This window comes from Salvelinus sp. IW2-2015, linkage group LG4q.1:29 (genome assembly GCF_002910315.2).
Source record: "Salvelinus sp. IW2-2015 linkage group LG4q.1:29, ASM291031v2, whole genome shotgun sequence".
NCBI classification, from domain to species: Eukaryota; Metazoa; Chordata; class Actinopteri; order Salmoniformes; family Salmonidae; genus Salvelinus; species Salvelinus sp. IW2-2015.
The window spans coordinates 30,136,214-30,151,750 of NC_036842.1; the positions used below are offsets into that span (position 1 = coordinate 30,136,214).

Genomic DNA, 15,537 nt, shown 5'->3' on the forward strand with positions numbered 1-15,537 from the left:
ACACGTTGGTGGGATTAAACAACAAGAATTACCTTAAAATGATATAAGACACATGTATGTTGCAGGAAATTTAATTATGAGATTTCTGTTTTTTTAATTTGGCGCCCTGCACTTCACTGGTGTTGTCATATCGGATCCCGTGCAGCCCTAAAGTTACAATCCCCACCACAAGTAAATGCAGCCTTAGGACTATACGGTTTCTAGTTTACAAAGAGTCCAGTGAAGTCTTTCGCAGGGGCCGCAAGGGCGTATCATGCTTGTGGGGGATATACACGGCTTGTGTATAAATCATAGGAATGCTCTTGGAAAGATAAGGGGTCCGGTATTTAGATTGTCAGGAATTCATAGGTCAGGTGATAAAAGACTTGACCTTCCTGTATGTTGTTGTGGATTACACCATGAGTCCGTTAACCATAAGGCATCAAGTCCGCCTTCTCTTACCAGAAGATGTTTTTGTTCTGCAGCGAAAATGCGTGAAGAAAACCAGGTGGATGTACCGACTCTAACAACATATCCCGAGTGATCCATTTTCCGTGAAACAGAGAATGTTACAATCTCTGAATGTCTCTCTGGAAGGCAACTCGTGCCCTAATTTCGTCCACCTTGTTACCTAGAGATTGAACATTGGCGAGTAATACACTGCTCAAAAAAATTAAGGGAACACTTAAACCAACACAATGTAACTCCAAGTCAATCACACTTCGGTGAATCAAACTGTTCCACCTTTAGGAAGCACACTGATTGACAATAAACAAAACATTGCTGTTGTTGCAAATGGAATAGACAACAGGTGGAAAGTTATGAGGCAATTAGCAAGACACCCCCAATAAAGGAGTGGTTCTGCAGGTGGTGACCACAGACCACTTCTCAGTTCCTATGCTCCTGCTGATGTTTTTGGTCACTTTTGAATGCTGGCGGTGCTTTCACTCTAGTGGTAGCATGAGACGGAGTCTTTACAACCCACACAAGTGGCTCAGGTAGTGCAGCTCATCCAGGATGGCACATCATGCGAGCTGTGGCAAAGGTTTGCTGTGTCTGTCAGCGTAGTGTCCAGAGCATGGAGGCGGCTACCAGGTGTCCGATTTCAAATAGGATTTTCAGTGAAAGCACCACAAACGATTATGTTAGGTCACCGCCAAATCACAGACAAACACAGTCATTTTTCCAGCCAAAGATAGGAGTCACAAAAAGCACAAATAGAGATAAAATTAATCACTAACCTTTGATGATCTTCATCAGATGACACTCATAGGACTTCATGTTACACAATACATGTATGTTTTGTTTGATAAAGTTTAAATTTATATCAAAAAATCTGAATTTACATTGGCATGTTACGTTCACTAGTTCCAAAAACATCCAGTGATTTTGCATAGCCACATCAATTCAACAGAAAAACTCATCATAAATGTAGATGAGTGGAATTATAGATATACCTCTCCTTAATGCAACCGCTGTGTCAGATTTAAAAAAAAACAGAAACCAGAACTTACATGATAAATATTCCCTTACCTTTGATGATCTTCATCAGAATGCACTCCCAGGAATCCCAGGTCTGCAATAAATGCTTGATTTGTTCGATAATGTCCGTTTTTTATGTCCAATTAGCTACTTTTGTTAGCGCGTTTGGTAAACAATTCCAAAGTCATGAAGCGCGTTCACTAAAACCTGACGAAATGTCCAAAAGTTCCGTAACAGTCAGTAGAAACATGTCAAACGATGTATTGAATCAATCTTTAGAATGTTGTTAACATAAATCTTGAATAACGTTCCAACCGGAGAATTACATTGACTTCAGATGAGCGATGGGAACGGAGCTCCCTCTTATGTGAACACGCATGGTCAAAGAATGGTCACCTCATGGCAGACGTGACTAAATCTCCTCTCATCCGGCCCCCCTTCACAGTAGAGTCATCAGACAAGGTTCTACAGACTGTTGACATCTAGTGGAAGCCGTAGGAAGTGAAAACTCATTCATATCTCGCTGTGATTTCAATGGGATCTTGGTTGAAAATCAACCAGCTTAATAATATCCACTTCCTGTTTGGATTTTTTCTCAGGTTTTTGCCTGCCATATGAGTTCTGTTATACTCACAGACATAATTCAAACAGTTTTAGAAACTTCAGAGTGTTTTCTATCCAATACTAATAATAATATGCATATATTAGCAACTATGACTGAGGAGCAGGCCGTTTACTCTGGGCACCTCTGTGCACCTTTCATCCAAGCTACTCAATACTGTCCCTTCAGCCACAAGAAGTTAACAAAGCTAACCTAAGAACAATACTTTCTAAATTCTACCAGCATATCAAATGCACGACACGAGCTGGTAGTATTCTGGATCATTGCTACTCGAAATTCCGCGATGCATTCAAAGCACTCCCCCGCCCTACCTTCGGCAAGTCTGACCATGTCTCCATTTTGTTGCTCCCAGCCTAAAGACACAAACTAAAACAGGAAACGCCCGTGCTCAGGTTAATACAACGCTGGTCTGACCAATGGATGCTTCAACTTTGAAGCGTGGAATCCATATGAATCACTACGCTTCAAGCTTGCTTCGATCATGTGTACTGGGATATGTTCTGGAGAACCTCAGACAACAACATTGATGTATATGCTGACTCGATGAGCGAGATTATTAGCAAGTGCATCGGAGATGTTATACCCTGGCTATTAAAACCTTTCCTAACCAGAAACCGTGGATTGATGTCAGCATTCGCGCAAAAAAGAAAGCGGGAACCACCGCTTTTAATCATGGCAAGGCGACCGGAAACATGACCAAATACAAAGTGCAGCTTTTCCCTCCGCAAGGCAATCAAACAAGCAAAGGGTCAATATAGAGACAAAATAGAGTCGCAATTCAACGGCTCAAACACTAGACGTATGTGGCAGGGTCTACAGTCAATCACGGATTACAAAAAGAAAACCAGTCCCGTCGCTGACATCGACGTCTTGCTACCAGACAAACGAAACAACTTCTTTGCTCTCTTTGAGGACAATACAGTGCCACTGACACGGCCCGCTACCAAAGCCTGTGGGCTCTCCTTCTCCGTGCCCAACGTGAGTAAAATATTTTAACGTGTTAACCCTCGCAAGGCTGCCGGCCCAGACGGCATCCCTAGCCGCGTCCTCAGAGCATGCGCAGACCAGCTGGCTGGTGTGTTTACGGACATATTCAACCAATCCTTATCCAAGTCTGCTGTTCCCACATGCTTCAAGATGGGCACCATTGTTCCTGTTCCCAAGAAAGCTAAGGTAACTGAACCAAATGACTTTCGCCCCATTGCACTCACTTCTGTCATCATGAAGTGCTTGGAGATACTAGTGAAGGATCATATCACATTCACCCTACCTGATACCCTAGACCCACTCCAATTTGCTTACCGCCCCAATAGGTCCACTGAAGATGCAATCGCCATCACACTGCACACTGCCCTATCCCATCTGGACAAGAGGAATACCTATCAAGGCACAAGGCAAGACCCAAATGCAGACACAGGAGGCAGATGGTTGGAGTCGTACAATGTTTATTCATCCAAAGGGGTAGGCAAGAGAATGGTTGTGGACAGGCAAAAAGGTCAAAACCAGATCAGAGTCCAGGAGGTACAGAGTGGCAGACAGGCTCGTGGTCAAGGCAGGCAGAATGGTCAGGCAGGCGGGTACAAAGTCCAGAAACAGGCAATGGTCAAAACTGGGAGAACTAGAAAAAGGAGAATGCAAAAAGCAGGAGAACTGGAAAAACGCTGGTTGACTTGGAAACATACAAGACAAACTGGCACAGAGAGACAGGAAACACAAGGATAAATACACTGGGGCAAATAAGCGTCACCTGGAGAGGGTGGAGACAATCACAAGGACAGGTGAAACAGATCAGGGCGTGACAATACCTATGTAAGAATGCTGTTCATTGACTACAGCTCAGCATTTAATACCATAATACCCTTCAAACTCGTCAATAAGCCCAAGACCCTGGGTCTCAACCCCACCCTGTGCAACTGGGTCCTGGACATTCTGACGGGCCGCCCCCAGGTGGTGAAGAGTAGGGAACAACATCTCCACCCCGCTGATCCTCAAAACTGGGGCCCCAAAAGGGTGCGTTCTCAGCCCTCTCCTGTACTCCCTGTTCATCCAGCAGCATCCACAGCATCCACATCGACGGGACAGTAATGGAGAAGGTGTAAAGTTTTAAGTTCCTCAGCGTACACATCACGGACAAACTGAAATGGTCCACCCACACAGACAGCGTGGTGAAGAAGGCGCAACAATGCCTCAGGAGGCTGAAGAAATGTGGATTGTCATCTAAAACACTCACAAACTTTTACAGATTCACAATCGAGAGCATCCTGTCAGGCTGTATCACTGCCTAGTACGGCAATTGCACCACCCTCAACCGCAAGGCTCTCCAGAGGGTAGTGAGGTCTGCACAACGCATCACGGAGGGCAATCTACCTGCCCTCCAGGACACCTACAGCACCCGATGTCAGAGGAAAGCCAAAAAGATCATCAAGGGCAACAACCACCAGAGCCATTGCCTGTTCACCCCGCTATCATCCAGAAGGCGAGGTCAGTACAGACGCATCAATGCTGAGACCAAGAGACTGAAAAACAACTTCTATCTCAAGGCCATCAGACTATTAAACAGCCATCACTAACATAGAGAGGCTGCTGCCAACATAGACTCACATCTCTGGCCACTTAAATTAATGGACTTTAATAAAGGTATCACCGGTCACTTTAAATAACAACAATTGAATAATGTTTACATATCCTACATTACCCATCTCATATGTATATATACTGTATTCTATACCATCTACTGCATCTTGCCTATGCCGCACGCCATCGCTCATCCATAAATTATACGTACATATTCTTACTCATCCCTTTACATTTGTGTTTATTTGTGTTTATAAGGTAGTTGTTGTAAACTTGATAGATTACTTCTTAGATATTACTGCATAGTCGGAACTAGAAGCACAAGTATTTCGCTACATTCGCATTAACATCTGCTAACCATGTGTATGTGTCCAATAAAATGTGATTTGATTTGATGTAAAAAAAATTATGGTATGGTTGAGAAATGGTATGGTTGAGTGGGATGAGGCAAAAGGAATGGTAAATAAGTCTGGCTGCACAACCGATTGGCAAATGTACTACAAAATGAGAAATCTAAACTGAATAAACTAAACTGAATAAAAAGAAGAAACTACACTATGAAACAGGTAAATTATATATTTTTTATTTCAACTTTATTTAACCAGGTAGGCCAGTTGAGAGCAAGTTCTCATTTACAACTGCGACCTGGTAAAGATAAAGCAAAGCAGCGCGACAAAAAACAACAACACAGAGTTACACATGGGATAAACAAAAGTACAGTCAATAACAATAGAAAAATCTATATACAATGTGTGCAAATGGAGTAAGGAGGTAAGGTAATAAATAGGCCATAGTAGCGAAGTAATTACAACTTAGCAAATTAACAATGGAGTGATAGATGTGCAGATGATGATATGCAAGTAGAAATACTGGTGTGCAAAAGAGCAAAAAAAGTAAATAAAAACACTAGGGGGATGAGGTAGCTCGTTGGCTGGCCCTCGCTTCATATTCGTCACCAATCCCACTGGCTCCAGGTCATCTATAAGTCTTTGCTAGGTAAAGCCCCGCCTTATCTCAGCTCACTGGTCACTATAGCAGCACCCACCCGTAGCACGCGCTCCAGCAGGTATATTTCACTGGTCACCCCCAAAGCCAATTCCTCCTTTGGCTACCTTTCCTTCCAGTGCTCTGCTGCCAATAACTAGAACGATTTGCAAAAATCACTGAAGCTGGAGACTCATTTCTCCCTCACTAACTTTAAGCATCAGCTGTCAGAGCAGCTCACCGATCAGTGCACCTGTACATAGCCCATCTGTAAATAGTCCATCCAACTTCACCATCCCCATATTGTTATTAATTTGCTATTAACTTGCTCCTCCACCCCAGTATCTCTACTTGCACATTCATCTTCTGCACATCTATCTCTCCAGTGTTAAATTGCTAAATTGTTATTTCTTCGCCACTATGGCCTATTTATTGCCTTTCCTCCCTTATCTTGCCTCATTTGCACACACTGTATATAGATTTTTTTGTATTGTGTCATTGACTGTACGTTTGTTTATTCCATGTGTAACTCTGTGTTGTTGTTTGTGTCACACTGCTTTGCTTAATCTTGGCCAGGTCGCAGTTGTAAATGAGAACTTGTTCTCAACTGGCCTACCTGGTTAAATAAAGGTGAAATAAAAAAATAAAAAAAACTTTGGAGCACCTTAAAACCTCTCTAGGGTATGTGGGACGGTAGCATCTCACCTCGTCAACAGCCAGTGAAACTGCAGGGCACCAAAATCAAAACAACAGAAATCCCATAATTAAAATACACCATTTTAAAGATACACTTGTTGTAAATCCAGCCACAGTGTCCGATTTCAAAAAGGCTTTACGACGAAAGCACACCAAACGATTATGTTAGGTCAGAGCCAAGTCACAGAAAAACACAGCCATTTTTCCAGCTAAAGAGAGGAGTCACAAAAAGCAGAAATATAGATAAAATTAATCACTAACCTTTGATGATCTTCATCAGATGACACTCATAGGACTTCATGTTACACAATACATGTATGTTTTGTTCAGTAAAGTTCATATTTATATCCAAAAATCTCAGTTTACATTGGCGCGTTATGTTCAGTAGTTCCAAAACATCTGGTGATTTTGCAGAGAGCCACATCAATTTACAGGAATAGTCATCATAAATGTTGATGAAAATACAAGTGTTATACATGGAATTTTAGATCCATGTCTCCTTAATGCAACCGCTGTGTCAGATTTCAAAAACACTTTACAGAAAAAGCAAACCATGCAATAATCTGAGTACGGCGCTCAGACGACAAATCAACCCAAAGAGATATCCGCCATGTTGTGGAGTCAACAAAAGTCAGAAATAGCATAATAAATATTCACGTACCTTTGATGATCTTTAATGCACTCCCAGGAATCCCAGTTCCACAATAAATGTTTGTTTTGTTCGATAATGTCCATCATTTATGTCCAGATTCCTCCTTGTTGGTCACGCATTCAGTACACAATCTAAACTCACGACGCGCGGGCAGGTCCAGGCAAAAGTTCAGACGAAAAGTTATATTACAGTCTGTAGAAACATGTCAAACGAAGTATAGAATCAATCTTTAGGATGTTTTTAACATAAATCTTCAATAATGTTTCAACCGGAGAATTCCTTTGTCTTCAGAAATGCGATGAAACTCAAGCTAACTCTCACATGAACGCGCATGGTCAGCGCATGGTCAGCTCATGGCAGACCTTACTCAATCCCCTCTCATTCGCCCCCACTTCACAATAGAAGCATCATACAAGGTTCTAAAGACTGTTGACATCTAGTGGAAGCCTCAGGAAGTGCAACATGACCCCATTTCCACTGTATCTTGGATAAACAAAGAGTTGAAAAACGAAAAACATCAGATTTCCCACTTCCTGGTTTTTCTCAGAATTTTGCTTGCCATATGAGTTCTGTTATACTCACAGACATTATTCAAACAGTTTTAGAAACTGCAGCGTGTTTTCTATCCAAATATACTAATAATATGCATATCCTAGCATCTGGGTCTGAGTAGCAGGCAGTTTACTCTGGGCACGCTTTTCATTCGGACGTGAAAATACTGCCCCCTACCCCAAAGAAGTTAAATTACATTTTTTGCAAAAAGGCAAACTCAGCTGCATCATTCATTGAATAAGATGGCTCATTCATCACAAAACCAAATGATATTGCCAATTACTTAAATTATTTTTTTATTGGCAAGATTAGCAAATTTAGGAATGACATGCCAGCAACAAACGCTGACACTACACATCCAAGTGTAACTGATCAAATTATGAAACACTGGCATTGTAATTTAGAATTCCGTAAAAGTGAGTGTGTAAGAGGGGAAACAATGATTGTTGTCTATCAACGATGACAAGTCACCGAGGTCTGACAACTTGGATGGAAAATTACTGAGGATAATAGCGAACGATAATACCACTCCTATTTGCCATATCTTCAATCTAAGCCTACTAGACAGTGTGTGCCCTCAGGCCTGGGGGGAAGCAAAAGTAATTCTGCTACCTAAGAATAGTAATGCCCCCTTTACTGGCTCAAATAACCAATCAATCAGCCTGTTACCAACCCTTAGTAAACCAAAAAATATATATGTTTGACCAGATACAAGGCTATTTTACTGTAAACAAAATGACAACATATTTTCAGCACGCTTATAGGGAAGGACATTCAACAAGCACGGCACTTACACAAATTACTGATGATTAACTGAGAGATTTTTTGTTAAACTTCAGTGCTGCTTTTGACATTATCAGTCATAGTCTGCTAATGGAAAAACGTATGTGTTATGGCTTTACACCCCCTGCTATATTATGGATAAAGAGTTATCTGTCTAACAGACCACCAAGGGTGTTCTTTAATGGAAGCCTCTCCAACATAATCCAGGTAGAATCAGGAAATCCACAGGGCAGCTGTCTAGAACCCTTACTTTATTCAATCTTTACTAATGATATGCCACTGGCTTTGAGTAAAGTGTATCTATGTATGCAGATGACTCAACACTATGCACGTCAGCTACTAGAGAGAGTGAAATCACTGCAACACTTAACAAAGATCTGTGGTTAATTTCATACAAAGATTTAATTTCATACATAGAGCCATGGCTACATGGAACTCTACTCCACATCAGGTAACTGATGCAAGCAATAAAATGTGATTTAAAAAAAATACACCTTATGGAACACACACACACAGCTAATGGGGATCCTTAATAAATACAAATACCTGTTCTGTTTTTAATAATGAACAAAAACCAATGATTGTGAAGGAAAATAGATGATCGCTGTGACACCTTAAAACATTATTATTTCCTTTGCCGTGTCCATATCATGGGAATACTAAGAGCTATAAACATTAGCATAACCCCCTGTGTGAAGCTTCTTCATGAAACTACATCCTGTATTTGTCTGACAGCAGGTTTTAGACAAACCGAGAGAGAGAGAAAGAAATAGAGAGAGGGAGAGAGAGAGAGAGAGAGAGAGAGAGAGAGAGAGAGAGAGAGAGAGAGAGAGAGAGAGAGAGAGAGAGAGAGAGAGAGAGAGAGAGAGAGAGAGAGAGAGAGAGAGAGAGAGAGAGAGAGAGAGAGAGAGAGTAAGAGAGAGAGAGAGAGAGAGAGAGAGAGAGAGAGAGAGAGAGAGAGAGAGAAATAAGCATCAAAAAGAAGCTTGGGAAGGTTGAATCATCCTGAGTTGGTTGTTTTAAATCTATAACGAGGAGGACTCCAGGATATAGTTGATCAAAGAGTATCTCCTCTTACTTACTTCTGTTGTTTAACTTTTTCTCTGGAGACATGAGGCTATTTATAACAGAGAGTAATGGTGGATGGATCCCTGATCACCTGCTTCTGGCTATTGATCATTGGTCAGAATGGATCACATGTCAGGAAGTGACTGCAGTAAGATGTCGTCATCTTGGATTGGTTTCCGAAGCTGGACGCTTATCATCGACCAATCAGCATTCATTCGTGTCTATGATACAGCAAAATGTTGTTCTCAGAATTCTGACCCAGACCCCAGCAAGGTGAGGGGAAAAGTTTTCTGAGACTAACTTCAAACATATGTATCTCCAAAACTCTTGGCTCTCCTCTAACCTTGCTGTGGTTGTTGAGGTGTGAAGCAAAACAAGAGGGAGGGAGATAGAGCAGGAGAGAGAGTGAGAAAATGTATGGAGAAGTTATCTGTTTTGTTTCCCATCATTCCCTTCCTGCCCTGAATTAGAATAAGCTCTCCCCTGTATTCTTTCACTTCCCTATTCAAATTCCTTCTTCAAACATGGTTTGAAGACACTCGCTCCACTGGCATAATTTCCTCTCCTTCTTTGCTCCTCTCCTCATCTTCCCCTCCTCTTCTCCTCCCCTCCATATTTCCCCCTTCCTCTCCTCAATTTGTTACCAAACAGCCAGCACCCCCCCTACTCCCTCACCTCCCCACCACCCCCCTTTTAAAACCCCCATTCCATGTTTTCCCCCATTGACGATGGTACTGGGAGCGGCGAGCAGGCGGGAGTGCGTGAAGGATGAACGTACGCTTCCACCGGCAGCCCCTGGGCACTGGGGTCGTTCGGCAGCGTCCAAACCCCATTAGCAGGAGCAGAGCCATGTCAAGCAGGGCTGAAGTTGATAAGCAGGCCCCAAAACAGTAGCGTGCCAGCTCCAACCTGCTCTGCACCGTGCTGCTGTGAAACAGGCAGCTCACAAACACAAGGCACACCCTCCTCAAGGGCTCCCTGAGGAAAGTGCCACCAGAGAGGGAGAGAGAGAGGTGGGAAAGAGGAGAGAAAGAGGTAGTAAAAATGTTATTGTTTATTTCACTTTGGTATATTATCTACCTCACTTGCTTTGGCAATGTTAACACATGTTTCCCATGCCAATAAAGCCCCTTGAAATGAGAAATGAAAAATGAGACATAGACAGAGAGACAGAGAGACAGACAGAGACAGATGGAGAGACAGAGAGACAGAGACAGAGAGAGACAGAGAGAAAGAGAGAGAGAGACAGAGATGGAAAGACAGAGAGAGAGACAACCAGAACAGAGAGACAGATGGAGAGAGACAGAGAGGCAGAGAGACAGGAAGACACAGAGAGAGAGAGAGAGAGAGAGAGGAGGAGAGAGAGAGAGAGGAGAGAGAGAGAGAGAGAGAGAGAGAGAGAGAGAGAGAGAGAGAGAGAGAGAGAGAGAGAGAGAGAGAGAGGAGAGAGAAGAGAGAGAGAGAAGAGAGAGAGAGAGAGAGAGAAGAGAGAGAGAGAGAGGCAGATGGAGAGACAGACAGAGAGACAGAGAGACAGACAGAGAGACAGAAATGGACGGCGAGACAGAGAGAGAGACAGAGAAATAGACAGACAGAGAGACACAGAGACAGAGAGCTAATAGAGTAGCAGGAGAGTGAGAATAAAGGATACTTACTGATCACCACATTAGCTTTCCAAAGGACGTTGTCCACATATTACAAATGACCACTTTCTATGATTGTTTTGGTCTAATTCTCAGCTACTTTCACTGTTATGTTGACCTGGATTAGAACATTTGATCCAGCTCCAGGCAGTAGTACCCATCCACAATGTTAACACATGTCTGACCCAGGTCCAACCCAGGTCTGGCCCTGTTGACCCACATAAGTCACCAAGGTCCAGGAGTCCTACTGTTTCTGCCCCTTTAAGGGTTAAAGGGGTTATGGAACACATGTGTTCTAGATTTCCACCACATGTTCCAAACAGGCTTCATGACCATTTGACTCTCCACTAGCGATACGCGGGTTGACTCATAACCCGCAGTCCCTACGGTTATATCCGTGGGTTGGATTTGTTTACGGTCCTTAAACAATACCTTAAAAAATCCGTAAATGTGTAATTATTGTGCAATTTATGTAGTCTATCTACATTGAGGTTTTTCTTTCATTATTTTAGGCTATCTGGTATTAGTGCATCAGCCTAAGCTTTAGGGCTTAACTGTACTCACGCCAAATTGCCTACACAGTCAATCGCCAAATAATGCTTTTGGTGACGGGCAGAAAAAGTTGAAGTTGTGTTGAAGTGTTGAAGTTTAATTCAAGAAGACAAAAGCTGTGAAAGGAGAGTTGAAAATAAAGAAAAGGGATGGCCAGAAAAGTAATGTTTTGAAAAGATTTGGTAAAGTGGCAAAGAGGATGATGGCAGTGCCAGCTATGTTAGGTGTGATGAATGTGAGGCGCTATACAAATTCGACAGTCACAAGACAGGACTTCAAATAGGCCTATGGCATGTCAAGGGAACTGTAGCCTACTGTTTAGATGGGTTAAATGGAAACTGAAATTTTGTTCATTGACTAACCAGAATAACCTACTGTTTTTTTGGCAAACTACAAAGTCCTCTGATAATACTAGTCCTTATGCGAATCGACATCCCTGTGTTTTGAGAGAAATATCTGAGTTTTACAGGTGTTGCTCGCGATTTGAGCAAGAAAACAATAACTGACTCGATAAATTTAACAAAGTGATTAATTGGACATCGGCAAATGCATCATAAAACATATTGTGCCTATTTAATGAAACACTTTGTGTTAATAGAACCCAAAGCAGCATACAACTGAGCTAAACATTTGGACAAGTTCACTTTCTCATCCGTAGCTTAAAAATGCATATCAAGTGCAAGTTAGCTGTTTTGGCTCACATCTGAAGACTAGGGGGCATTTAGGACGTCTTCTACTGCGGATCACTAAAATATTTGAATGATTATGATCACACTTCTTCAATTCAAATATTATGGCAACACTATACCAAAGATGGTTTGAACTTGCGAACCAAGCTGGATTTGTTAGTGTAGCCTGTTATCGCCTGGACTTGTTGAAATATCTTCACACCTAGAAAAAACCTCCAGACTTCCATCATAACAGTTGATGTATTAAAAAAATGACAAAATTAAGAAAGAATTACAGGTGGCTGTCACGTTCGTCGTATGAATCGGACCAAGGCGCAGCGTGGTATGTATGCATTCTTATTTATTTTAACTAATGAACACTGAACAAACTAGCAAAATAACAAAACGAACCGTGAAGCTATAAGGAGAGTGCAGACAGGCAATTAAACATAGAACAAGAACCCACGAACACCAAAGGGAAAATGGCTACCTAAATATGATCCCCAATCAGAGACAACGATAAACAGCTGCCTCTGATTGGGAACCATATCAGGCCACCATAGACATACAAATCACCTAGACCTACAAACACCCTATACATACAAAAACCCTAGACAGTACAAAAACTAACGTACCCACCCTCGTCACACCCTGACCTAACCAAAATATAAAGAAAACATAGATCTCTCAGGTCAGGGCGTGACAGTGGCAGTTTGGAAAAAATTTGTCCCACCTGAATCATCCTCTGGAATAATGGACATTCTGGGAAAATAAATACATAACCAACGTTCTCTAATAATACTAGCCCGTGTGAATAGAGCTCAAGCCTTAATAATAAATCCTGCAGAATTAAACATTTGATATAAAATGATATACCAAAGCAAAATTTGGACTTAAAGTGGCTGACCTGCTCGCTAACTCATAGGTGTCCTTACAGAATCTCTTACTAACGACACTGAGAGAGACTCATAGACAGCCTGATAGAATAATAGTCTTTGAGGCAGTGCTAAATATAAAGTTTTACTGCAGTAGCTGTGCTTTATATACACAGTGACAGATCACACAAAACAAGTTGTGAAGCTAACTCGAGAGGATAATTATTGGTTGCATTTTACATGAACTTCAAATAATAGTTCAATTTAATTTTAGTTTTTATTGACTGTATGCTTGTTTATTCCATGTGTAACTCTGTGTTGTTGTTTGTGTCGAACTGCTGTGCTTTATCTTGGCCAGGTCACAGTTGTAAATGAGAACTTAGCCTACCTGGTTAAATAAACGTGAAATAAATAAAAAAATATATAGTGTTTGAAAACAATATTGTAGACTTAATTAGTCTTCACTATGTTTCCCTCTTGCTATAGAGAAAAATCCCCTACTTTTCTTTTTCTTGAAGTCGAGTTGTCACATGTTCTCATATATGTAGTCTTATAGGCTAACTATATTAAATAAGAATCAACATCATACATGGTGTTACCCAATTCCCCTAGTCCTTGGTACGGCATGCTAGCCAGTAGATCTTGAGGCAGGCGTACAGTACATGTACCTAACTGTTCCACATGTTGTTTGTCTGAGGCCTATCCGCTCCACTCTCCTCCCATTCCTCTCATTCCCCTACTCCCCTACATCAAACACCCCTCATGGGAGAGTGTACAGAAAACACAACACAGGATTAAAACAGGCTTTTTCAGGATGCCATACAGTCCACAGAGTCCCCAACCAGCCAAGTGAAAGACACAACGTTTCTGTAATCTATTTGTTTTAAAGTTGTGAGGAGAGAAATATTCCCTTATTCCATCTTTTCTCCTTTTGTTCTCTCCTCAACTGACCATGTTTTATCTTCCTCCCCCTATTTCTCTCTTCTGTTTACCTTTATCCTGCTGTTTGTCTTTCCCTCTTTCTTTCCTCTCCCCTCCCTCGCTTCGTCTCCACCTCTCACATTCTATTCTATTTTACTGTTCCAATTCAGCCCCTCCGTGGTGCATTCAGCTTCATATACTGTAGCTGTCATCATATCTGTGTGCTGCTAAAACCTTATCCATTATAATGAAAGAGTCTGGGAACCCTGTACCAAGTCTCCTCTCTAGCTTATATCATCTCTTTATCTCTTCTGCTCATTTCCTCTCTATTTATCCCCCTTTTCTTATTTCTTCTATTATATCTCTTTCAGAGCCACACCCTGCTCTTCCCCTCTTTCTCTTGACTCCCATTTGCTTTTTTCATCTTTCTCTCTCTCCCCCCTTTCTCTCCCATCCTGTTCTTCCTCCACCTTCTGACCGAGCCTGAATCTGTCTTTACCTTTCCTTTTGTTCTCCATCTCAACCCATTACTTCCCTCCGACCGCTCTAACCCTTCCCCCTCATGTCCCTCTCCTCTCGGTCCCACTCTGTAGGAGTAGCTGACAGCCACCATCCCTCCATCCCCTCCTCCTCATCCCCCTCTCCTTGTCTCTGTCTCATCCTTTAGGAGTGGGTGACAGCCACTGACCTGCTCATCTCTCTGGACAGGCTCAACACATTCGGAGATGAGTTCTTCAAGGACGCCAAGGTGCTGCGATCCTACTTCTACGCCATCTCCGATTTCTCCGTAGGCGCCAGGTAACACACACCTGACGTCTAAGAGAGAGAGGGAGAGAAAAAGGGAGAGAACAAGAGAGGGAGTGAAGAAGAGAGGGAGAGAAGAAGAGAGAGAGCCTGTTTGCTTTGATTTATCTTTGTCTTTGCTCATTTCTCAAACAGACTCGACTATGAAACAACAACCCAGCTCGTTATAGTGCCCCATTTGATAGATAATAAAATAGATATTAAAACAGATAATAAAATGCTTCTCCACATTTCCTCCCTCTCTGTATCCTTTTTACATAACAAATAGTCTAACTCAACACAAGCCCTCTATGGTCCTGGACAGTAGATTGTAAGGCGAATAGATAGAACACACTCCCTCCCTCCGCCTACCAAGTTCCCCCCTAAAAAGAACAGAGCCACATCATCCTCCTCTGTCCCCATGTCTTTTCCATCACTGTCCCTGCTCTGTCTCTTGTCCTCAGACCTGGGTTCAAATTCTATTTGAAATCATTAAAAATTGGCAAACCCGGCGCATCTGGCACTCCGGGTAGACCAGAGCAAACACTCCAAGTATTTGAAAGATTTCAAATAATATTTGAACACAGGTCTGCTGGTCCCTGGGCTTATCCCTCACAGTAACGAGAAGGGACAACAGGAGGCAGGCAGCACAGACAGGATGTCCATGGGCACGGCACAATAACATGAACCTTCTTAAGTAGTG

At 42.2% G+C, this 15,537-nt stretch overlaps 1 protein-coding gene across 1 annotated transcript in view; it reads left to right on the forward strand.

The window, feature by feature from the left end:
* LOC111960892 (laminin subunit gamma-3-like) overlaps positions 1-15,537 on the forward strand; it is a 258,280-nt gene that overhangs the window by 43,930 nt on the left and 198,813 nt on the right. Inside the window, 1 exon segment of the mRNA XM_070442778.1 lies at positions 14,719-14,849. Coding sequence (XP_070298879.1) covers positions 14,719-14,849 — 131 coding nt within the window.